This window comes from Chlamydotis macqueenii, chromosome 2 (genome assembly GCF_036417535.1).
Source record: "Chlamydotis macqueenii isolate bChlMac1 chromosome 2, bChlMac1.mat, whole genome shotgun sequence".
Lineage (NCBI taxonomy): Eukaryota > Metazoa > Chordata > Aves > Otidiformes > Otididae > Chlamydotis > Chlamydotis macqueenii.
Genome location: NC_141557.1, coordinates 62421813 through 62448287, shown reverse-complemented (window position 1 = coordinate 62448287; position 26475 = coordinate 62421813). Strand labels below are relative to the sequence as shown.

At 39.8% G+C, this 26475-nt stretch overlaps 1 protein-coding gene across 1 annotated transcript in view; it reads right to left on the bottom strand.

Moving 5' to 3' along the window:
* Nucleotides 1-26475, bottom strand: part of COL15A1 (collagen type XV alpha 1 chain) — a 153225-nt gene that overhangs the window by 79221 nt on the left and 47529 nt on the right. The window contains exons 3-10 of the mRNA XM_086741476.1: nt 24155-24702; nt 20700-20774; nt 20205-20300; nt 13004-13130; nt 10967-11082; nt 5441-5569; nt 4769-4795; nt 2074-2136 (exon numbers count right to left, since the gene is read on the bottom strand). Coding sequence (XP_086597602.1) covers nt 2074-2136; nt 4769-4795; nt 5441-5569; nt 10967-11082; nt 13004-13130; nt 20205-20300; nt 20700-20774; nt 24155-24702 — 1181 coding nt within the window. The remainder of the gene's footprint in view (nt 1-2073; nt 2137-4768; nt 4796-5440; nt 5570-10966; nt 11083-13003; nt 13131-20204; nt 20301-20699; nt 20775-24154; nt 24703-26475) is intronic.

Genomic DNA, 26475 nt, shown 5'->3' with positions numbered 1-26475 from the left:
TTCTTTCAGTGTCAGAACCACGAACACTTAGATGATAACATGCACCAATTGCTGCATTGCCAACAGGTTGAGGGAGGTTATCCTTCCGCTCTACTCACCTGAAGTATTGTGTGCAGGTTTGGGGTCCTCAGTATAAGAAAGATAGGCATACACTGGAGTAAGCCCAGTTAGAGGTCACAAAGACAACTGAAGGACTGGAGCTTCTGATTTATGAGGGCAGGCTAAGAGAGATTAAACTATTTAGCCCAGAGAAAAGATGACTGGGGGGGGCGGATTTTGTCAATATGCATATATATGTGATGAGTGGGAACGAAGAAGACTGAGACAGACTCTTCCCAGTGGTATCCAAGCAAAGAACAAGAGGGAATGGGCATAAATTCAAAAATAGGAAATTCCATTTAAATGTACAACCCATTCTTTTGTACCCTAAGGATGATCAAACACTGCAACAGGTTACCCAGAGAGGTTGTGGAATCTCCTTCCTAGCTGCCTGACATACCTTCACTTCTCTTCAGCTTATGATAACCCTTTGCCCATACAACAGACAGACTGTTCAGCTGGACAGAGAGACAGGGGGCTGCCATCCAGTCTCGTGACCTGATACTTGTACTGGAAACTAATTTTACCTTTGAAATTATTTTGGACCCTTTCAAATTGAATCTGAATACATGAGCTTTATATGGGTGATGTTTGTGAATATATAAAGCCTGAATTGTTTTGGTAAACAGAGGAAACCAATTATTAATTAGGCCCTTGGAGTAACTGACTGAATGCCAATTTTGTGTACAACATGTGCTTTAATGCTAGATTAATCCATTATGGCTCACTTCAGCTCAGAAGGATACAAGTTGAGATGGTTTAACTCTTATTTCAGTTATGTTCATTTCATAAGGGTAATAGGATTATAGTGCCTCTGTTAAAATCACTTAGCCAGTGGAGTAAGTTGCACAGAGCCATTACATATAACACTTGACTTTTCTTTATTAAGTGTTAAATATATCTTCCTTAGCTCTCCTGTGAAAGCCCAACTTTTTCTACTGCTGAAGTTTATCCACATTCTTGAAAAATCCTTGTGATTCTCTTATGGCTGCCCTTCATGCAGATTCATAGGTGAATAGCAGGATGTTTAAATTCTTACTGTGATTCCCTATTATATTATATTATATTATATCCTTATTATTATTATTATAGTTCAACCAGGCAAAGTGCAAGGTCCTGCACCTGGGTCGTGGTAATCCCAGGCACAAATACAGGCTAGGCAGAGAATGGATCGAGAGCATCCCTGAGGAGAAGGACTTGGGAGTGCTGGCGGACGAGAAGCTCAACATGAGCAGGCAATGTGCCCTTGCGGCCCAGAAGGCCAACTGCATCCTGGGTTGCATCAAGAGGAGTGTGGCCAGCAGGTCGAGGGAGGTGATTCTCCCCCTCTACTCTGCCCTAGTGAGACCCCACCTGGAGTACCGTGTCCAGTTCTGGAGCCCCCAACATAAGAAGGACATGGACCAGTTGGAGAAGGTCCAGAGGAGGGCCACAAAGATGATAAAAGGGCTGGAGCACCTTTCCTATGAGGACAGGCTGAGAGAGTTGGGGCTGTTCAGCCTGCAGAAGAGGAGGCTCCGGGGAGACCTTATAGCGGTCTTCCAGTACCTCAAGGGGGCCTACAAGAAAGATGGGGAGAGGCTGTTCAGTAGGGCCTGTTGCAATAGGACAAAGGGTAATGGTTTTAAAATAGAGGGGGGTAGATTTAGATTGGATATTAGGAAAAATTTTTTTACAGTGAGGGTGGTGGAACACTGGAACAGGTTGCCCAGAGAGGTGGTGGAAGCCCCATCCCTGGAAACGTTCAAGGCCAGGTTGGACGGGGCTCTGAGCAACCTGATCTAGTCAGGGATGTCCCTGCTCCTTGCAGGGGGGTTGGACTAGATGACCTTTCAAGGTCCCTTCTAACTCTAACCATTCTATGATTCTATGATTCTATGATTATTATTTTTTTCTCTCAGAGTGTACCAAATTAACACACATCCAAGCATAAATGGTATCTTATTGATTGTTGGTTATTAACAGGACACATACCTTTTCACCTTTTAGGCCTGCTTTTCCTTTCAGTCCTGGCAACCCCTGAAGCCCATTTTCACCCTAAAAAGGAAATAATATTTTTACTTAGACATTCTCTTTTATGCAGGTTAAACAGGTTGTACACTTAGCAGCAGAAATTGGGCATAACGGTGATAGACTCTAACTCCTGGTTTGTGCAGTGGAAGGAGATATGGGACTTACACCTCCATGCAGCTAGATGTGCACGAAGTGTGCCTCTCGCCACATCTACTCTGTTCACAACAAAGTGACAATGAAGCCTGCTTGGGGGACACAGATGGAAACTTGGCAGTGCATTGAATTTGATAGGATACCAATGGGAGCACACAGCACTGATGACAAATATTTTGAAAACTATAATGTTCCACTAGAAAAAGTAGTGACAGCTTTCTGAAAAGCTCTCTTCAAATTTTCTGACTCTTAGCCATTTACTTATCTAAGAGATAAGAAAGTCTTTGTTTATTCCGAAGTTGCTGAATATGCTTATGGCAGGTAAATTCTGGGCTAGAATTCTGCTTCTTCCCTACAACTTTCAAACTATGAGAAAATGGACACTTGGAAGAAATCTACTTTTAATTTCATACAGAAGTGATAGTCAACAGAGAATAGTGAGACATATTTGTAATGCACTACTGCAAACTGCTGGCCTGAGTGCACTAAATCATACCATTGGCATTAGCCTGTTCCCACCTTCTACTGAAATCCTTTTTGCCTTGATCCACCGGAATATATTCAGTTCCTACTAAGTAGGATGGTTCCTAAGGACATGCAGCTGCCAGGGAACATGTGGTATTACATAGCATTTCACTCCATTTTCAATTTTAAACTTCACCAGTCAAATTACTCTGAAATAACCTTTCTATATATGTTCATCTAATCTACATGTACCATGCATATGCTTTTCCTATAGAGGCTTGATCATTGGCTGGAAAGAACTCCCACCACCTTTAAAGTCAGTGCTATTATAAAGTAGTGCTATTTATGAACTCAGTTAGGACACTGGAAAAAAAAATTGAAGGCAAATAATTTTTTTTTCCTAATGGCATTTTTTTTTAATCTGGACAGCTGTGATTATGGACTCTACTGCACAAGTTTTAGGGCTGTACTAATTTTAAAGATGGGTCATATAAACTCATTATGGAGAAAAAGTATGTGTAAGACTAAAAGGGATTTTTTTCTCCTATTATTTTTTCCTGTAAAGTAACTGGTATGAAGTTTACAGAAAAGTGGCAAACACATGGCCATTATAAATCTAGTGCATTCTAATTTTATTGCTGAGTGAAGCCCCATGAATCCAAAAGTAAAGTTGCATAGGTTTATGCAAGATCAGAACCCAGCTGCACATAAACAAAAGAGTATCTATAAAAATACAGGACACGGTTCGTTTCACAAGATATATCAAAATGTCTAGGATAGGAAATAGGATTGTTTGAGAAGGACTTGTTTACAAGGACAAAACAATTGCTTTTGAAGTATTTTAATTACATTTGAAGAATTTTCTGTAGGATATTTCCACATTATTTTTGTTTCATAGAATTTTATTTGAAAATGTTCTCTTGAAAGTAGACAGACTTCTGTTAATACAAAAAATGTACATCTCTTGTCCATAAACACCCTAATGGAACATAACCTGAGTTTTGGTTAAATATTTTCAAAACCAGCAACATTTCTCTGAACATCCAATGTATGCAGACATCATTCATGCATGTGCTGAATAACACATTCTATGAATGACTACTGAATTAATTTTTTTGGTATCTTAAAATATACTAGTTTCATTTGAGGTTCACTTGCAGGGTACAGGAATTGACAGGAAGCTCACAGCAGTGGTGCATGGCAGTATACAAAAGGAGGAGCAGGCACGGCAATGATGACAGCCTCTGGGTGGGAAAGTCTTCGAGAGAGGAAAGACACACAAAGTGGCAGCAACAGTAAGGAAATCAGTAGTAGTAAAGCATCAACAGAGGACGGATATGCAACAGCAGCTGAAACACTCATGAAATATGACAGCTGGAGATTTGTTATTGTGTGCATTGCTGGTCAGTATTTTGCCCCGGAGGATGCATGTGCAATCTATCAGTGGCTCATGGTGAACTGACCTACGGATGGGAGTCACGTGGAGAAGGGAGGAAGGAACAATACAGGAAGATGACAACAAATGTGACAGAAGAGAGGGTAAAAAAGGCGACTGTAGAGAAAGGAAAGGAGGAAGAACGAAGCAGAAGGTGCAGAATTACTGCACAAGACAAGGGTTGAGAAGTATTTCTGGAATGTTAATACAGTTGAGGTTAGGTGCAGGCAGCATGGCAACAAGGGTCAACGAAGCACTTTGGTTTCCTCTGGAAGAGGTCTGGGTCTGAGTATCTCCTCTTTTTGAAGTTCCTGTCTGAAAAAAAAGCCAACCTCACCAGAGCTGGACACCTTGTACAGCTGCTTATAGCATGCCATGCCTCTTAATTTCTTCGAAACTGGGAAATAATAAATTTATCTCAGAAACCTGGGTCCCCACTCTTGGAAACCTGAGAAAGTCAACTACAGCACCAGAGTTGCCTTCTAAACAGAGCATACAGAGAAAGCACTTTGCTGCTTAAGCTTCAGTGTAGCTGAGTCTCCAATGAAAAATGTTGGGATTTTTTAATTCAGTCAACAAAAACACGTATAAAAGAGTACTTACGGGTAACCCATTTTTACCAGGAATGCCCTAAAATAAAACATATTTGTTAAAAAGGTAAACAAAACATTGTATCAAAGAAACAACAAAAGAGAAAAGCTAGTTAGCTAATGAACTATAGCTTGATGTCTGATGAAGTGACAAAATAAACCAGAACTGTAACACATAATATGTCACAGTGTGATCTGTTTTGCTTCTCTGTTTAATTGGGAATGTCTTTTTCTGATGGTTCAGAAGCATATGAAGTATGAAACTGAAGTAGGAAACATCCTGGATATACAGAAGCCACTGACACAGGCATGTGAGTTCTGAAGTCCAGCAGCTTTGAACACGTTAAAATATGACAGCTGGGAGCGTGGTGCAGCACTGCAAAGGCTCGCTGAAGAGTTTGTGGAATTATCGCTCTAAGGACGTTAGTATGTTGGCACATCAGTTGTTTGCCTTGTGCTTTCTGATGATTGTCTCTCATCAGGCCCTCGTATAGCCCTTGACACATGTGCAAAGCAGATATGACAATCCTGAGTTGATTCGGTGGGGCTAAAAACCCATCTTGTAGAAGTATAACTGATGACAGTGCGTGAGGCTGTGGAGTTTCAGCCCTTTATGCATGTATGATGAATGACTATTACTCTTTCTAAAACACATGCATTCTTTCAATAGATAGAAATTACTCACAGGCTGACCATGTTGTCCAAGTTTCCCTGGAAGTCCAGGAGGTCCTTGATCTTTTTTCTGCACATCTTCTACTCCTGGCCTTCCTGGAGATCCTGTGGGGCCATCCTCTCCTTCCTGATCTTTCTGACCCTGAGTAATTAAAATGTGAAATATGAAAAATGTGTTGCATTACTTTCCCCCTTTTTCTCTCTCTTTTTTTTCCCCTCTCTTCCCTCTCTCCTAGAAACTGTGCTTTGTTCATTGCAGTCAGAAACCTTTAGGCACCATGCAAACAACATACTCCATTCAGCAAAAGCAGTCCATGTTAGAGATCATTCATGCAAGTACAAATAAAGTGCTCACTGAGCTGGAAAAAATGAGAGCTGGTTACCTAGATGCAAATGACCATGGTCTAATTTCATATCTGCACAAATCTGCACAGTCTAAATCACTAATGCAGGTCTGAAAAAGACCAGTTTCACAAACTCAGTCTGTCTGGAAGAAAATTGTGAAAGATAAAAAGAGATGTTTAGGAATGCTTTAGCCAACTCCCCTGAGATCTACAGCTCTAAGAAAAGACGGTTAGATACCCAGCTTGGCTAGAAAGGAAAGTGACAGAAAATGAAATGAGGAAACTGACAGCAAAGAGTAAAAACAGACAACAAGCAAGAGCAAAAAAAATGCTAAGCATCAGTATTTGGTCAAGAGACAGCAAAAAGAAGAAAGAGAATAACTTAAATGCACCAAAAACAAAATAAACCCTTTCAATGATGAAGCTTGGACACTAATACATATTTAAATTAAAATCCAACATACAGGACAGAATGTTTAAGTAATTTTTGTATCATATTTTGAAAGAAGCACTAGGATTTACTCACATTTTATAGCAATGAAATATTTTGTGTTCCATTAGTAGCTAATGAAACTAGGAGAGATGTAATATAGTAACTATAATAAAGTCAGCAGAATGACAGCTTTCAGCAAAGGAGCTGTTAGCTGATTTTTCAAAGATCTTTCTGGGTTTTGTCACTAGGAGAGTTCGCAAAGATCAGAGATATTATCATCTTGTCTCATTAGAGACTTTTTTTCCCATCTGGAAAAGTGTTAGAAAAGAATCTGGTTAACTAAGCTGTGGGTAAGATCATAACCTGAGTGAGATAACAGGACCATTGATACAGGTTGTTAAGAGTACTGAAGGAGCTAGGTGATGGCAGGACCTTTCTCAATCATCTACCAAAGATCTTGGGAGTCTGGGGAGGTCCCTGCTGACTGGAAGATAGCCAATGTTATTCAAATCTACAAAAACGGTGTAAGGGAAGACCTAGGGAACTATGGATCTGTTAGTCTAACCTCAGTTCCTGGAAAAATTGTGGAGAAGATTATACTGAATACTATTGAAAGGCATTTAAGAATAACGCAATCATCAGGCACATTCAACGTGGGTTCACAAAGGGAAAATCCTGTTTAACTAATTCGATAAGCTTCTATGATAAAGTCACCTGCCTAGTGAATGAATAGAAGATGGTGGATGTAGTTTCTCTGGATTTTAGCAAGACTTTTGATACTGTCCCTCACAGCATCCTTCTGGATAAGTTGTGCAACTGTGGGATAAATGGGTTCACAGTGCACCAGGTGAAGAACTGGCTGAACGGCAGGGCTCAAAGGGTTGCAGTGAATGGGGCTATATCTGGCTGGTGACTGGTCACCAGTGGTGTTCCTCAAGGCTCAATTCTAGGGCCAGTTGTCTTCAATATATTTATCAATGATCTGGATGCAGCAGTTGAATGCACCATTAGCAAGTTAGCTGATGATACCAAACTGGGAGGTGCTGTTAGCTCTCTTGAGGGACAAGAGGCCTTGCAGAAGGATCTAGATAGATGGGAATACTGGGCTATGATTCATGGGATGAAATTTAACAAGTCAAAATGCCAGATTCTGCATGTAGGAAGGAGTAATGCTGGGCACAAGTATAAACTGGGAGAGGAGCCCTGCAGAAAGGGATCTGGGCATGCTGGTTGACAGCAGGCTCAACAGGAGTCAGCAGTGTGCCCTGGTAGCCAAGAGAGCAAACTGCATCTTAGGGTGCACCAAACACAGCATAACCAGGTGGTAAAAAGATGTGATTATCCCGCTGTATTCAGCGTTGGTGCGGCCTCACCTTGAGTACTGTGTGCAGTTCTGGGCCCCACAATTTAAGAAAGATATGAAGGTCCTTGAATGTGTCCAGAGGAGGGCCACAAAGGTGGTGAAAGGGCTGGAAGGCATGTCCTATCAGGAGCATCTGAGGACTTTAGGCTTGCTTAATCTAGAGAAAATGAGGCTGAGAGATGACCTCATTGCTCTCTACAGCCTCCTGAGGAGGGAGGTGCTGATCTCTTGTCCCTGGTATCCAGTGACAGGTTGTGTGGGAGTGGCTCAAAGCTGTGACAGGGGAGGTTTAGACTGGACATCAGGAAGCATTTCTTTACTGAGAGAGTGGTCAAACACTGGAACAGGCTTCCTAGAGAGGTGGTCGATGCCCCAAGCCTGTCAGTGTTTAAGAGGTATTTGGACAATGTCTTGAATAACATGCTTTAACTTTTGGTCAGCCTTGAATTGGTCAGACAGTTGGATTAGGTGATCGTTGCAGATGCCTTCCAACTGAAATTCGGTTCAGTTCAGTTCAGTTCTATTCTATTCTAATATAAAATGAAGTGTGAACGTAATGAACGCTAAATCAGCATTTTTTTTTTTTTTGTCTGATGAACAGGTCATAATTTTCTTTGTTATGTGTGCTTGATAATAGTAACACTGTTGATCTGACTTTAGCAAATTTTCCTGGGGGGCTTTTGTCTGAGTTCTATACAACATTGAAAAAATAATGCTGTGCCTAATCAGTGCTACTCACATTAATTGGGTTACAAATTGCATAACTAGTACAATGGAGATCTTGTACAATGCTAAACTTACAGGATATAGGGCCACTTCTACTATGTACTCACAAAGACTAGTTTTCAATGCATCGACAACTTTTTTATTATTCTTTTCTAAAAGATTTTTCATTAGTATATTTTATAACCCTGTTGGATATCTATGTAGTGAAAAGGATGTGAAAACTGGAATAAGTTCAAGAAAAAAACTTGGAAACATGATTAAGTAGCAAAAATACTTGTCACAATAGATTTAAGCTTTTTGTGTCACGCTACTTAAATCAAGACTGGATTTTTATTTAAGAAAAAGAGCCCCAAACTGAAAAAAAAAAACATTGTAAGAACCATAGTTCATCCTCACATTAAAACTTCTGATTTAAAAAAAAATGTGAATGCAGGCATGAAAATGTTAGAGGAATCATATTTGGAAGTCCTCCAACACATATTAAAGCCTTTTGTATGTCAGCTACAATTAGTCTAATGTTTCACCATTTATTATAGTTTACCACAATAAAGACAGAAATGCTTGAAGACCCTGTAAGGAGTAAACTTAGACACTTGAATAAAACACACTGTGTAGAACTTTAGAATAAAAGTTCTCTCATTCTTGATGATGCATGTTTGTACGTTTTCTGGCAAACAGAAGCAGCCATATCCGAGTGCAGTTTCAAGAAATATGAAGAATGGACTTTTGGCATAGGAGTCACAAAGGCAAGGGGAAGGAAATGTCATTATTTATTTTCTGCTTAGAAAAATCTGTGGTTGTTGTTGAATCAGGAATGTTCATTAATGAAAAATGTACTGCTAGCTGATTATTATTTTGAAATATGTCAGCAAGCAGGGCAAATATTTGAGTAGCTGGAGCCCTCTAACTCACAGGATTTCAAATGAAGGGCATACATAATTTTAATTTGCAGAATCACACAAAATTCAGGTTACACATTACCTTTCAGATGCAATAGGCATAGTATCTTTCAAAGCCCAGTATCTCACCAGAGGGGGTGACTTTGCTACATAAGGCATAGCCACCAACTTTGAGGTTTCTAGTGCCTGCAATCGTGTAGGCTGGAGTAGTCTCTATTCAAGAGTTAAACAGGGCTGTCATTTTTCCATTTTTCTTAGCAGTGTGTGAATCTCAAAGTAGAAAACAGGCTACAGCCTTGCATTTTCTCTTAATTTCCTTGTCTAGGAGCCCAGCCCACAGGAGCCTACCCAAAAGGATTATCTAATTTCATAAGGGATGTGAAAAGAAGTTATTTTGAAAATGTAACTACTCTAAATGGTTTGCGTGTAATTTATAGTTACTCTTGGTCCTGGCAGAATTGAATTGCCAATTAGATTACAGTCCATCTTTGTCAGAATTTCCTCTGTTCAGTAATGTACAACTCACTTGATAACAGCACATATCTCTTTTCCATAAGGAGGGATCCTGAAAGGAATTCCTGCTTGGACACTTACAATAAGACAGCCTGACCATAATTTTTGGAAGGCATCTCTGACAGATGAAAGATGTCCAGATATTGCCTCTTGTAGAGTACTTCTAAAAAATGTGCTGGCAGCCTACAGAGAAGCTAGGTGTGGCTGTAAACACCATTTATTCATGTAACTGCTCTGACAAAGACATGAGTAATTCAAGGACCCCAAACAACTTTACTGACTTACCACAACTTTGATCCTTTATAAGGCCATCTACGGGGAGAAAGGTTGTCTATCTTAATATTTTATTAGTCAAAACACCTTTTTATTATGAATGCCAGGAAAGGTGCTGGTTACTTTTTAAATGGATTTTTCATCTCAAGGTGTTAAGGTATGCAGCTGTCAGGAGGCAGTATATGCTGCTTTCTTAAAGAAATAACCAGGAGTTGCAGACACTTTCCCAGTGCAATTCATGCAATCATTCCCATAGAATACAGAATCAACCTCTTGGATGGTAATTCAAGTAAGACTGAGTTTACAAAGGGATGATTTGCATAAACTATAAATTTTCAGATTAGTCTGTGGGCAACTAAGGAAAGCCAATGATACACATTTTAGGCATGGATTCCTCCAGAGTTTAGCATGTTTTAATGTTAGTCCTCAGTTTGAATCACCTGATAATAAAGCACTGTGACAATGAAGTGCTGCTTTGCACTTGTTACTTCACACAGAAGCACTTGGTGAGCACTCAAAGGGTGTAATTTAAAATTTGTTTATATGCCACACTTCTGAGAAGGAAGCAGGACTTTCACCTGCAAGGCAGTTATTGTGAGTAAAACCAAGATAGCTACTTTTTGGGAATAAAAATTGTGGGCTTATATGATGAGGATTTACATTGGTTATTTTCTTTGTTTCTCACTTTCTTAAATGCAAAATTAAAAAATGAAAAACTAAAGAACAAACTGAAAAAGCCATCAAAAATTGCTTAGTCGAAGTCTCAAGTCCATCCAAATGGTTATAGATTCAAACTTCTGCATACTGTCAGTGCTTTTCAGTCTGATGTCATGAAAAGACATTCAAGAATTTAAAAAATAACTTCTGTTTGGCATGCTGCTAAGATAGAATAGATAAAGGTAGAAACTCAGAAAAGCACCTAAAATTCATATGTTTTCCTGCTCTTGGGACCAAAAGATAAGGTATATGATAGACTCATTGTACAGACCTTCCTGCTTACTGCTGGCAAGACACTAACACCAGAGCCATCTTCTTCTCTTAAGATTTTCTGTGTGACAGTGGTAGACTCACTGTTGCCTTGTCCAGTTCCTGTGATAGCTGAATCTAAATAAAATAAGCATTTATTAATGAGAGGCAGAGAAAAATAAAACCAATCCAGAGGTATTTATCAGAGCACAGATGCTGCAAGTTGTAGAAAAAAAAGAAATCATTTAGATTATGACCAAAATACATGCCAAAGATTAATATTAGTCATTTTATAACTGAAAATTTTAAAAGGAAAGAAAAGAAAAAGAAAAGTGAGAATAAAATTATTTAAAAAATGTTTATTTTAAGGACAAAGGCTGTATTGCATCATCCTCTTTGCCTCAAGCTCTACTCTAACGGTTGCAGATTTTTCATCTATATAACATAAAAATAAGAGGTATGTACCAAAGGTACTATCTGAAGTATGTATGGAATTTAAATAGGAACAATGTCTTTGGCTTTATTAAGATAACCCACTTTCCTTTTTGTTTTTTAGGACTGCACTGAAATTCTCTTACTAGTGGAGGATTGGGTTCCTCAGTGCATTATGCCTTGCTCTTCTTACTTTGCGGCATACACTTGCATCCAAAACATCCCATTGGTGCACTAGGCAGATTCACATCCTTTGCAGTGAAAATAAGTAGGATATAGTTGTTTATTCAGTAGTGGTATTCACTTTTACATGAAAGGTTGTGCTTCACTATAAGAGAAGGTCATCAAATTAAATAATCATCATAAATTCCTTTTAAAGGTGCCACATGTCTTTAGAGCCAGTAGCACTATTTGCAGAGGTATGTTTCAAGAAGTGCCATGTTTCTCACTGACCTGAACAGAATGGAGAAGATTTTTCTCCTTTCATTCCCTTTGCCTAACACTTGCACTTTACTGGAGTGTTGCAGAGTATCACAGCAGCAGCTCCTCAGGTCAGCTTCTTTGGTTTATCCAATTTTAATTTTTTTTTTCATTTTAAAATACAAATCATAGTTCTGTGACCGAAACTTCCACATTATGGAAGGGTAAATCTATTCTCTGCATTTGGGTCCAGAGGAGGGCCATGAAGATGATGAGAGGGCTGGAGCACCTCTCCTATGAGGACAGGCTGAGAGAGTTGGGGCTGTTCAGCCTGGGGAAGAGGAGGCTCTGGGGAAACCTTATAGCAGCCTTCCAGTACCTAAAGGAGGCCTAAGGAAAGACGGGAGAGACTGTTCAGCAGCACCTGTTGTGACAGGATGAGGGCTAATGGTTTCAAAATAGCAGGGGATAGATTTAGATTAGATATTAGGAAAAAAAATTTTTACAATGAGGGTGGTGGAACACTGGCCCAGGTTGCCCAGAGAGGTGGTGGATGCCCCATCCCTGGAAACGTTCAAGGCCAGGTCAGATGAGGCTCTAGTCTAGACCTGACCTAGTCAAAGATATCCCTGCTCCTTGAGGGAGGTTGGACTAGATGACCTTTGAAGGTCCCTTCCAACACTAACCATTCTATGATTTTTAAGAATAACTGTGATAAGCACCTATATGGAGTGAAAAGTGAGAAATGTGTCAAATGCTACTACTTACCTTTGCCGCTATTAACAAATTGCAGTCTAAGAGACTACTGTTTCAAAGACTAGATATTTGATGTCTCAATTCTTTTATAACACACAGGATGTCCAAAACCATAGGATTTTCCATTCCTGACAGCATCCAAAATATGACAGTCATTTCATACACAGGGGAATGACAGAACACTGCAACAGGTTGCCCAGATAGGTGGTAAATCCCCTATCCCTGGAAACATCCAAGGCCAGGTTGAACTGGGCTCTGAGCAACCTGATCTAGTTGAAGATGTCCCTGCTTCTTGCAGGGGGATTGGACTAGATGACACTTAAAGGTCTCTTTCAACCCAAACCATTCTATGATTCTATGAAATGACAGACTCAGACCTAGAGAATGTAAATGACCCCACCCCACAAAAAAAAAAAAAAAAAAAAAAAAAAAAAAAAAAAAAAGGCAGTGCCTTGTTCTTTAGGTTTAGTCACTTCAGAGGTTTCTTCTGATCTGTGATTTCCGGAGAAACCATTTTCTTCCAAATAAGACAATACAGTTGGGGGAGCTTCCACTGGCTCAGCCAAAGTATTTTCAGGCTAAAAAAAAAAAATAACAAAAAACTGTTTAGAGAAAAGAAGGTTTATTACATATTTTAAAGCAAGCATCAGTAGATTACCTTCTTCAAAGTATAGTAATCAGAACTACCACATTTATGATGCAAAATAGAAATCCAAGTCTTTCCCACTTAATATCTTGCCAATACCTGTCCTTGCTCTTATGCTGCCGTTCGAAACATTAGCTGTCATTGCAATCATAAAAATTGAAATTTGTTAATGGCCAATATACACACCCTCTTTCATTTACAAGTTCACCTTTTATTTCATTTTTCCTCTTTACAGTACACATCTAGTTTCTACTTATCAGCATACAGCACACTAATTTGGTCAAGCTCTTGAGAAAAACTAGCACAGTATCTTTGAACTCCATTCCTCCAAACCAAGTGATGTACGCTCAATAAATCCATAGAGAGGGAGAAAAACACAGAGAATGTAAAGTTATCACTGCAGGTCTAAAAGCCTAGAGCTGGCTGGTACCCACCCTTTCCCACCTCAGCTGTGAGTGGGCAAAAGGTGACCATTTCAATAACCTGGTATCAGCTGCATGCAGGAATGTAAATAGCCTACTCCCTACCACAACTAGCGACCTGGAGAAGTGCTGTCACAGTGTAGTGAGGAGATTACTTCATGCAAATCTGCATTGGCAATTTAAATAAAATTTAAAAGTTATCATGTTGCCATGGTGACCTGAAGCAGAATTGATGGGACAAGCATCCTGGTCTTGAGCCAGGTTAAGATGTGCAAAATGGCATAACAGGGCTTGCTGAAATAGTTTCTGAGTTGTCAGCAAAAGGAAGAGAGGTAATATCATTGGCATGATTTTTATCTCACTGGTTTTATAACTTTATAATTGAGGAAAAGCTTCAAGATATTTCTTGTTATTAAGAAACATATTGCAAATAGGCTTTAGGGCTCCATTTGAAGGGGAAAGGAAAACTTCTCCACAGCAGGCCAGATCTGATCCTCACTATAGCTGAACAAAAGTACTTTAATTTGATTTCAGTTTTATTTACTCCACTTGAGAAAGGAAATAAATGCATATTTTCTCTGCTCTTATTTCTCATGTAACTATATGCCTTACTCTTGACATTCTGTATAGGAATATTTCAATTAATCTTTGGAGAACAAGAAATCTTTTTATGCAGCCTGTTTATCTGAACCACAGTAAACTTACACTATTAAGATAGTAATTAATAGTATTAAAGGGGTTTGAGTTTTAAAATCCTTAATAAGACTGGGTTTTGCCTACTTTGAGAAAGGAGGAACAACTTTTCCCTTTAAATGCAACGTCCAGTGACTTCCCTCTTCTGATGTAGAATAACCAATACTTCAGATGAACAGTAGAAAATAATTCATACAACTCAGAATGTGCTCAATTGTACAGTCCATAAAGCATTCCTGATGTTTATTTCTCACTGGGAAGATAAATAAAGCAACAGCAGGACAAAGATTTAAATACTGCATTTTGAGAAATTATTTTTAAAAGCTGTAAAATGAAACCCCCCAACCCCATAGTATGGGTAAATATCCCAAATCTAAGTATCTGCAATAGAAAACAATGGGATAAATAGAGATATTTCCTTGAAGATAGTAGAAAAACAACCCAAACCTAACACTACACTCATAAGAATGTGAACTTGATAGATAATAGTGATTATCTACCTCATATAATTATAAGAATTAGGATAATGAAAAAAAGGTACATTTGTAATTTAGTGACGCAATTGGAAAAAAAAAAAAACCAACAAAAAAAAAACCAAACCAACAAAATCTCTTGAAATAACCCTAGTCAGTTTAGACATGAAGACATATCCATGGAATGAAGCAGTAGTATCTAATAACCACACACAAAGGTTAGTTATCAACATCAGCCAACAGAACTGAAAAGATGTGTCTAGTAAAAGAATGGCAGGGTGGATATCCTCTACTTGTCCACATGTACTGCCTGTGCAGAAAGGCAATGGTGAAATGGATTAGGAGATTACAGGCGGGTGTTTTAGTATCTTCTCCTGCCCCACAGAAAATAAAGCAGCATGCCACTGCATGTGGACTGCCCACAGCAGTGTTCCTTACAGAGCTATACGAGTATATTTGTATAGATATATACAGAATGATATTTGTATAGGTATAGCTGCTCAGAAATAAGTGAAGCTCTGAGAAGCACTAAATCCCTTCTCTTTCCCAACTGCAGGCCCTAATGAATAGGAGGACACTACAGAGAGGACAGCCTGTTACAATCTAGCTCCTGCAGGGGACTGAACTGAGAACTATCCAAAACCAGAGTTATAGAACGTTATTCCTGCCTCTGTGCATAAAACCAGATTCAATGTATTCTCCTGCTGTCCTGGTCATCTGTTGTGGTTTTGTTTAGTGAGGGGGGGGCCTAAGGTGGTAGCTTCTGTAGGAAACTGCTAGAAGTCGCTCCCCTTTGTTCAGTGGACTCGGCCAGGCCGAGGCGCAGGCCTTGTGGGCCTTGCAGGCCTCACCCTCTGGCCTCTCGCCAGGCAGCTGACTGGGCCCGACTTGGCCTGGCCTGGCTGCAAGAAGTGGAAAGGGGATGAGATGGATGATGTGAAGAGATCCTGAGAGGCGTCTGCCTGCCTGTTGTGAAGAACTTTTCTTGTGAGAGAAACAGCTGCAGATGCCAAGGTCAGTGAAGAAGGAGGGGGAGGAGTAATGCGGCTCCTGGCCAACATTCCCCTGCAGCCTGTGGTGATGACCATGGTGGAGCAGGTTGTCCCCCTGCAGCCCATGGAGGTCCACGGAGGAGCAGAGATCCACCTGCAGCCCGTGGAGGACCCCGTACCAGGGGAGGTGGAGGCCTGAAGGTGGCTGTGGCCCATGGAGGGCCCTCTGGGACAGCCGTTCTGAAAAGACTGCACCCCGTGGAAGAGATGACCCACGCCAGAGCAGTTTCATGAAGGGCTGTGGCATATGGGTGGGACCCCACAATGGAGCAGGGGAGGAATGTGAGGAGTTCTTCCCCTGACCATGAAGCAGCGGTGTAAAACATCACGTGATGAACTGACCGCAACCCCCATTCCCTCTTCTCCCCTGTGCCGCTCAGGGTGGGGAAGGTAGTAGAGATAATGTTAAGCTTGGGAAGAGGGAGGGGCGGAGGGAAGTTTTCTTGTTCTCTGTCTCATTATCCTGCTGTTTGTAGTAATAAATGAATAGTTTTCCCCAAGTCGAGTCTGTTTTGCCCGTAACGGTAACTTTAAGGATTTTCTCCCTGTCCTTATCTCAAACCTCGAGCTGTTTTTCTTATATTATCTCTCCCTATTCTCTTGGAGGGTGGGGGGAGTGAGAGAGAGACTGCGTAGTGTGGTCCCGATTGGGGCTGAACTACGACACCATCTCAAAACCTTCCCCTAGAAGATAATGTTTCTTGGGAAAACCACAGATATTGTTTTCTCCAGATTTTCTGTCCTCTGGTGATAAAGAAAAGACTTTCTGTGTCACCTAGACTATCTCCTTGTAGTTTAGGCTTCTTCTTTGACAGTTCTTAGCACCCATTCATACACCCTAATTCAGACAGTAAGGATTTTCCTCTTCATGAAAGGTCCAGAACTTACAGAAAGCCCTCAGTAACAGGAGAGAGATTTGATGTGGGTGCGGCAAGTGCTGGGATCCTAATAACTTCCTTTGAGGTGATAGTAGAAAGAGATATTCCATAGTTCAATCTACATCCTCTGTTTCCTCTTATGTATGCCTTCTGTCAACACTTGTTTTAGCATTGCTTAATTGAGAACACAACGGCTTCCACATTTTCTTGGAGACAATTGTGCAGCCTAAGAACTAAGTGCTCAGGCTGTACACTTGATTTTCAAGGAACATAGTAGGCACCACATTGCACAGTCTGTTAGGAAATAGAAAGGGTGACACTGAAGGATTCACACTGGTGAGGACAAGCCTTCACTCTGGCCCTCTGTAAGAGCCCAGAGCTGTTTCCAGACTCTCTGATTTCCAATCTTTGCCTTTTGTGTTCAGGATGATGTTCAGAATGCAAGAATGGAATTTCTTGAATGTGACCTCTGCCACCACAGGCACAACAGCAAGATAAAGCTTATGTAAACGTGACTTAGGAATTGCTCCCCTGGGAAAGAGTAAATTCACTGTAACTTTTTCCATGATGGACTTGCACTAATGATACATTTTCTTTGGTATTCTGCCCACTCTGTGTCCAGCCACAGGGAACTTGAAAAGACATAGAGAAAAAACAGCCCTCAACCTATGTCACTGAGCTGCATGCAGACATGGAAGAAATTTTAGTTGGGAGGAACCTTTTGAGGTAATGTAAGTAGACCACTAATATAAGTAGATCAGCTCAGCCATGACTTTGTCTAACCAAATCTTGAAAACTTCTAAGGACAGAGATTTTATATCCTCTTTGGGTGACCTGTTCCAGTGCTGCACTATTATCCTATTGGAGAAAGTTTTTCTGACACTCAGCTTGAACCTCCCTAGCTACAACTTGCAACTTCCATTGTCACTGCTGAGACAAGTCTTGTTCCATCCTCATTTTTGTTGATATGTATAAAAGTGTGTGTGTCTCTTCCATGAAGACCACAGATAAAACAATGAGGGACTAGGTTGTTGAAAGGTAAAATCTGTGGATTTTATATTTAAAACTGAATGAAGAAACAAAGACAAATACAGATTTCCAAATACTAATACGCAATCCAGAACATACTTGAAAATCCCCATAAAAAGAATTTAGAACTTTTTATATTTTTTGTGATCAGTGTACGGATAATACAAAATTAGTTTAAAACTGGCAAAACTCATTTGGAACATTTACTCCCAGATTATTACTTTTACTCTAAAGCCAAAAGAACAATCCACATCACTACATACTTTCCAGCCTCACTTTGATCTCTGGGAAAATGATGAGGAAAGTTATCTTGGAACATATTTCTAGGCATATTTCTAGGAAAAGGTAACTAGGAATTGTCAACATGGATTTACCAAGGGTAGATAATGTTTGACCAACCTGATTGCCTTATGTGATTAAATTACTGTATTTGCGATAAGGAGGATGTCATCCACCTTGATTTTAGCAAGTTTTCAATGCTGTCTCCCATGATATTCTTGTATCCAAGCTAGGACATTACAATCTGGATGGAAGACCAACAAGATGGGTAAAGAAATAGTTGGATGATTGAACTCAGAGCATAGTGTTTAATGGGACTCACGGGTCCATCCTGGGATCTGTTTAACATCTTTACCAGCGACCTGACGAGGCAACAGAGTGCTTGCTCATAAAGTTTATGGATAATGCCAAAGTAGGAGTTGGAGGTGCATCAATTAATATGCTCAAGTGCATGACTGCCATCCAAAGTGACCTGGACAGGCTGGAGGAATACACCAACACGAACCTTACGAAACTCAGCAAGGACAAACACGAGGTCCTGCACCTGGGAAGGCATAGTCCTTTGCAATGACACAGGCTGTGGACAGACAAACCTGGAAGCAGCTCTGTAGAGAAGGACCTGGGGATCTTGGTGGACAGCAAGCTCTATATAAACCAGCAACATGTCCTGGCAGCAAAGCAAACTGTGTTAACAGGAAGTCTGGCTACATGATAGTATGTTTAGGGAAGAAATTATTCCCACTTATTCAGGATTTGTTAGACAACATCTAAAACACTGTGCCTGCTGTTGTCCTCTATTACAAGACAGATATCAATAAAGTAGAGTGAGCTCAGCGGACAGCTTACAAGACACACAAGGGCGGGAGCACTTGTTCAGTGAGGAAAGGCTGAAATAACTTATCTTCTTCAGCCTGGAGAAGTAAGCAAGCTGTTTCTTCTATAAAGGAGACCTGGCAGCTTACCAATACCTACAACAGGGTTCATCAATGATATGGAGCACAGTGCTTGAAAGTGGTGCTTGGCAGCAGAACAAGTGACAATGGGCATTAAGTTCAAACAAGAGAGCTTCTGACTGCGTATAATGACAAACATTTTCAACACTGAAGATAGATCCACATTGGAACAGGCTGTACAGTGAGGTTGTGGCCTAGTTTAGCCCTGCGCAGAGCAAAGCTACACAGTTTTTCACTCACTCTCCCCACCCTCTGAGGGCATGGGGAAAAGATAACAAAAAGCTTGAGGTTTGAGATAAGGACAGAGAGAATCATAGAATCATAGAATTGTTAGGGTTGGAAGGGACCTTCAAAAGTCATCTAGTCCAACCCCCCTGCAAGAAGCAGGGACATTTTTGATGAAATCAGGTTGCTCAGAGACTTATCCAACCTGGCCTTGAACGTTTCCAGGGATGGGGCATCCACCACCTCTCTGGGCAACCTGTTCCAGTGTTCTACCACCCTCATTGTAAAAATTTTTTTCCTAATATCTAGTCTAAATCTACCTCCCTTTGTTTTGAAACCATTAGCTCTAGTCCTGTCACAACAGGTCCTACTGAAGAGTCTCTCCCCTCTTTCCTGTAGACCCTCTTGAGGTACTGGAAGACCGCTATAAGGTCTCCCCAGAGCGTCCTCTTCTCCAGGCTGAACAGCCCCAACTCTCTCAGCCTGTCCTCATAGGAGAGGTGCTCCAGCTCTCTGATCACCCTTGACAGTGGTGCTTGGCAGTAGGATAAGTGACAATGGGCATTAAGTTGAAACAAGAGAGCTTCTGACAGCATATAAGGAGAAACATTTTCACCATTGAAGACAGATCCCTACTTTTCCTTTCTGGCAGTGCCTTTCTGACACACAGAGTGATCCAGGCTGTATTTTTCTGAAGATCTCTATAGAGAAGACATGCCAGGGACAGTTTTTGGTTGGCTAATCAATCAGCAGGGAATGCACAGAAAAATGGCTTATTATACTCTTTCCAAAGTACTAGTTGCTGATTGTTGTCAGATGCACCAGATTTTTGATCTGGCACAGTGCAGCCATGTTTATGGCTTATGGATTGCTGCATGTTGTTCTCATAGGTACCTTTGGAAGTTACCACATATGAAAAACTAGTGACAAAATCCAGATCTCGCTATCTAAAAAAGTAATATTAAACCAGAAATGTAAAGCAAATAAATAAAATGAATTTACCCTTATGGGACGATGAGAAGGTGCAAGGACATCTTCCATCTCAGAAATACCTTCATGTTCTTGAATGCTGCCATTGCCACTGCTGTCCCCTGAAGCCTGTGCAAAACCCAATCATGATAGCAAGTTCATAAAAGTCAGGAAGAAGTGTGATCTTCAAGGATTTTTTCTTTAGTTGGTGAAGTCTCAGTGTCAGTAGGATGTTAACTTATTTCAGTAATTATAGCATTTCATGAAAATGATCCTTCAGAAAAATAAGTCATAGTTCATTTTCTCAAAGGTGTTACAGACAAAAGAAAATGATGCTTTTTGAAAAATTACAGTTTTAGGGGCTGTGTAGTCAAAAAAAGAGATTCCCACACAGAGATAGTTTTAAGTATGATACTATGTTCCCACGAAGAAATACTACATTTAGTCTTATCAAAAATGTCTAATGGAAAATGACTTAAATCTCTGAGGCACTGAGGATACATTAAAAACGTTTATAAGAATACTCACGTAAGGATCATCATCTTCACAATGATCTTCAGTAGCCCTTGGGTCAGATTTGATTGTCAGATGTTGAATTGAGCCCTACATGAAACAACAAAAACAGTTCATGGAAGTAATATTTTAAGTACTATGTGTGAAGTGGGGGTGAAGGGGTGGAAATTAAACAAATCACCAAACAAATCCAGACTTTGTTCTGATTTGCTTGGAAAATGATCTGAAACATAACATTTTACAATAATAAAGCCAATTTAAAAATGTAAATATGTTACATTTTCCTTTTGCAAAATGTAGAAAAAATTGAAGCTGCCAGAATATGACTATCATGTCCCAATGACAATACAATTGCTACACTGTATTGTTAGTGCCCCAACTGAAGGACTGTGTCCTAGATTATGTCCTAGAGTCTGTAATGCTCTGTCTACTTTTTCTAGTCAAGAAGCACATTGTAGCTCCCAAAATGGCACGTGAAAACCCCTAGAAATGGAGACAAAAGATAGGAAGGAAATACCAGTAAGTGATGAAGTGGGTCATGGAGAAACCAGCTGAAAACTTTCCAAAGTGGAAAGAAAAGAGCTGGATTTTCTGATAACAAATGTTTCTTTTTTTCAGAGTTAGAAATTATATTTTTCAGTCTGACATGCTGAAGGAGCAGCAACAATTTTATTTTAAACATTTAAGTTTTTTTTTCTTAGATTACAAAGACTTAACATGTTTTAAGAAACATGTGGGGGATGTTTCCTTGTTATGAGGTCTCACAGAGTTAGGCATGATACACACATAGGACGAAAAGATGGATATTCAAATCAAGAGCCATCTTACCTAATACACTGCCTCTTCCGGTTCTGTTAACTGTATATTTTGTTTCTCTGCTTTTGTATTTTCTGTAGAGAAGAGCCTGAAGAAGCTGACCGATTTAGTCTTTATCTCTAGACACAGAATATTTCTCAGTCCAGTGACTCCTCTTCAAGGAGCTAGAACATTTACACCATGTGATGGTATCTTAGCTGTGCTCTGTTAGTGTAGACAAACAGAGCAGATCTGCTCGCTCAGGGGTGTAGAAAACCTGAGTCTTAGTAAGGAAAACTGTAACAACTGTTGAGATGGGAAAAGTAGTATGCTTTGCTGTTATTTAATGCCACAAAAAAATGCAAACTCTAGAGGAGGAGTAACTACCATTAGTGTACATTGCAATGTCTGACTCCTTTCTCTCTGTGGTGGTCCTCTCTCCCTGTCCTAGAAGCACTGTGGAATTATAAGCAAAGAAGTACTTTTGAAGCAGTATTTCTGGTGGCTTCTAGAATATTTTGGAGAGGAAGAAACTCTGAGATGCTATCTTTAACTATCCTCTAATTTCTGTACCTTCAAAGACCATGAAACTCATGGAGTTGGTGCCTCTTGAGTTTGCAGACAATTTGAGATAACAGCTCAGTGAACGGAACCATTCTATTTCTCTTAAAACTTAATATGGACTCAGATATTGAACAATGTCAGACTAACCAAATACTTTATTGAAAGATTATACATGAAAGGAGGTACAACACTTAAGCAGTCTCTTGGAAGTGATGCTTTTTTTTTTTCACAGTATGAGTGAATCACATTTGGAGAGCACATTTTTCTCCTCTTGCTCTAATCTGTGCTCCTGGATGGTGAAGGAAGCAAAATGGAGAGCTCTAATGTTTCCCAAGTGTTGCTGCTAGCCGATTACTCCAACTAGGAAAGTCATAGCCAAGCCTGTCATGGTAGGAACGGTAGGTATGAGGTATTGTAGTCCCATTCTGGGTCCTCTGCCTGCTATTGCCTTCCCTGTTAAACCTGGTTTGCAGAATTTGGAGTCATCACTGATTGAGGTATATTTGTTTGTTGTCTGGTTTCTACTTTTCTTTACAAGCACTAGGGCTAGAATTTGAATTTGTTTCCATAAAATCTGATGGTAGTTATATCCTTTTGTGTTTGACAACCAGAGCCTTAGACATATGAATTTCCATTAGCCAGAGCAAACCAGCAACTGACATCCATTCAGAGTCATGTGCACAATCTGCTGTGAATTGTTCTATTTCAGACAATCAATGTAAACCATTCTTGTCATACAAACAGAGCTTTAGAAGGAATCAATCATTTAGTTTTTCTGCCCAAAAGCAATTGTGACATATGATGTATGAAGAAATAAAGGCACAAGATCTAAAGCACACATCACAATTAATAGTACTGAAGCAATCAGAATACTGGCTGAAATTTATATGCTTGATATAGCATACAAAACAGCCTATTTCAGTGGAAATGCTTTAGAGTGTAAAACACAATGCATTCCTGTCACCATATTGGCAGATTTATTGGTGATAATCTCAGTAATTGATCATCACTTACATGTTTTCCAGGTGGGGTACCAAAGTGATCTCATTTTCTTGAATATTTCCCATTCCTACTTACTAATCAGGCATCCTCAATACTGCAGTCATTCCACCTGTCTAAGAAAGCTAGTGTGAACAGGCAGTTTTCCTTCATATCCCTTTCTGTGACTTATGTGCTGATAATCAATTTATTCCTGTAATTCTAGGTGCTTAGACTAGTCAGATAAACAATAAAAATACATTATCCTTGTTGCTTACCAGATGGAGCTCACAACGTGCCAGTATACCTGAACTTTGGAAAGGACATCTTTTTTTTTTTCTCTAAAGCAAAGGATCTACTCAGTTTTGTGCTGTTGCTTTACTAATTTAAGGGGAGAGATATTAACCTCACAAAATACTGTACAAGTTTTGAAGTATAAGAGAAGTAAGAAAACAAGAGAAAAAGTGTGTCATTTCCCTTTCAGTTTAACAATAAGTCAATTGCACGCATATTGACAGCTTTCCATTTGGAGGCTCAGTGGCTGAGAATACCAGTCAGGATGCAGCAGGAAGGATGCTTGCACTCAAGCTAAGAAGTCTTGGGAGCCTTGTAGTAGAGGTTTTGGTCAATTCTGTTTTTCTAAAGCACCTGATGAGCTTCAAGTAATATACAAATTGTAGAAATACAACTTTACCTTCCAACTATACTTCATTTTGATAGGATCACTCTCTTCCTGATGTGAATGTGAAGTAAACATACCTAGCTAATAAGACTTTTAAATACTTACTTTCTACTATTCTCAGAAGTTAAACAAATGGATACTCTGAAATTTGCCCTTTGTAAAAAAGGCCATATAAAGTTATGTCATAAATTTACTTTGAAATTTCTAGTATTCAGACTGAGCATTGAGCTTAATGTCTGGACCATTAATAAACATCTGAGGTTCCAGGAACATTTGCATTGTAAGCCAGAGTTTATGTATCTGCACTACCTGAACCCTAGGCAGGTATGGAAAATACAAACTATATCATTTGTAACCTCATTTGGGATATAACCGTTGTAAGCAGACTTTCTTGGGTAGAGAGTATGTCCATAAAACACTGAGGCGTGTGAACTTATTAAATGGTACTTACTGTGAACTTTTCCAATCCTGTGGCTCCTGCGTTACCAATAAATATCCCAGAGCCAGATTCAAATACCAAGGCTCGAGCTGACCTTTGAAACTGAACTCTCTGATATTCTTCACAGTCGATGAACAAAGCAACATCATTTCCCTGAATAGTCACTGTAAACCTATTCCACCTGTTAGTCATCACTGGCACTTTAAATGAAGCAGCCTCGCGGGAGATATAGGAACCAGGCTCTGTGTAGTACATAATTATTCTCTGGGTGCTGTCATCAACTGGTGAAAGTCTCATTCCCAGGTAAATAGTTTTCTGGAAGGCATCTGTTATTGCAAATAGCACTCCTCCATGATCACTGGTTGGTTTCACTGTAACTACGATAGCGAAATCTCTATAGAAAGGCGACGGTATTATAGCACTTGTCAATCGACCGATGTTAGCATCTGGACCAAAGCTGTAAGCTGGAAATCCTCCATAGCCGGTGACAAAGTAGACAGAAGGAGGAAGAGGAACTCCTATTAACTCCGTAAGGTCAAGATGTCCTTTTGAGCCTCGTTCTGTAAAGTATGTGAGAAAAAACTTGTTATTTGTTCTTGAGGTGCACAGCCCATTTAATTTAAATGATTTAAGAAAGGCCTTAAAAACTCTAATGCAGTGTTATAATAGCAGTAATATACTTCTAATATTTTAGTCCCCAGTTCAGTTAGTGCTTAAACATATCTAGTTAAGTACATGTGTCATTCTTTGTCCTTTGATTAACTAAGTTTGGTTATATTGAGAGTGGTAGAACACTGGAGCAGGTTGCCCAGAGAGGTGGTAGATGCCCCATCCCTGGAAACACTCAAGGCCAGGTTGGATGGGGCTCTGAGCAACCTGATCTGATTGGAGATGTCCCTGCTTCTTTAAAAGTCCCTTTGAACCCTAACTATTCTATGATTCTACATAATAAAAAAAGGTGCACGTAAATGTTTGGTGAAATTGAGTGGTAACAAGTAGTTCCTGCAGCATATATTTTACTTCAGCTGTCCATAAACTACAAAGAAAAGTGCTGAATGTGCTTGCAGAGTGGATTCAGTGAAGACTGAGCAACTTTTTGTTTGCTCGGATAAACTGAGATCCTTTATCCTCACAAACTAAGAAGACAATAAGAGTTCTCTACAAACAGCATGACACAGTTTCACAAACACAGGCTAAAAATTAGAGTGGATTTGCTTTAGCCTTTGCAGTTATCTAACTCTACAACATTCTAAGATGTTAGATTTTATCTATGCCCTTATTCTCAGATTTAACTCCTTAGTTGCATTGTTTATATAACTGTCCTGGTTCTGGCTAGGATAGAATTAATTTTCACCTGAGCTGGGAGAGGAACTGGAGCTGGTGGCCCTTGTGGCTGGGGGCCACAGCTGGGATAGTTTACTAATTAGCCAACAGCTGGGATAGTTTACCCAAATTGGCCAAAGGGCTGTTCCACACAATGTGACCTCATGCTCAGTCTGTAAGTGAGGAGGGTGGTGAAGGGCTGTTCCTGGTACTCAGGAGAAAGCTGTCTATCAGGATCTGCTGTGAGCTATTGAGCTGTAAATTATGTGCTTCAGTATTTTCTATTATTGGGATTTATTTGCTTGTTTTCTTCTGTTATTTTCTTAAACTGTTTTTTTTTTATCTGAACCCATGAGTTTTGCCTTCTTTTCTTTACCAATCTCTTCTCTGTCTCACTGGAGGGTGGGGGGAGCGAGTGAGACACTGTATAGGTTTGTCCTGAGTGGGGACAGTAGTTTACTATGACAATAACAAATACTATTTAGCAATCAAAATTCAGTTTTGAAATGAGAGGTTTTTTTCCTTTGGCAAACACACAGAATTAAGTATCTTTTCCAACACGCGTAGAGGGACAACTCCTTCCTGGCAATGAAGGAGTAATGACAACAGCTAAGTATCCACACCCAATTTTAACTAGAGCCTTAGGAAGGCATGCTCTGGCAGCGTACCAGAAACAGAAACTCCTTCTAAGAAGTAAAAACAAGGAAAAAAAATTTTTTTTAATCATAATGAGTGATTCAAAATTGAATCTATACGGAGCTCCATTCAAATCTAAAGCCTTTCCTTCCTTTGCAGTTTCCTCTAACCTTACATTTTTAAGTTCTCATTTTATCTAAAAGTCTTAATGATTCTTACTGGTATACATTTTCACCCTTTTTGAGAATATTTAGGTTATGCAGAAGCAAGCAATGTGGTAAGTTATGTCTTAATGTAGCTACATCATGTAAAACTATAATTGCTTGTGAACTCCAGTTCATGACTAAGTAATTACTGGCTTTCTCAGCAGACGT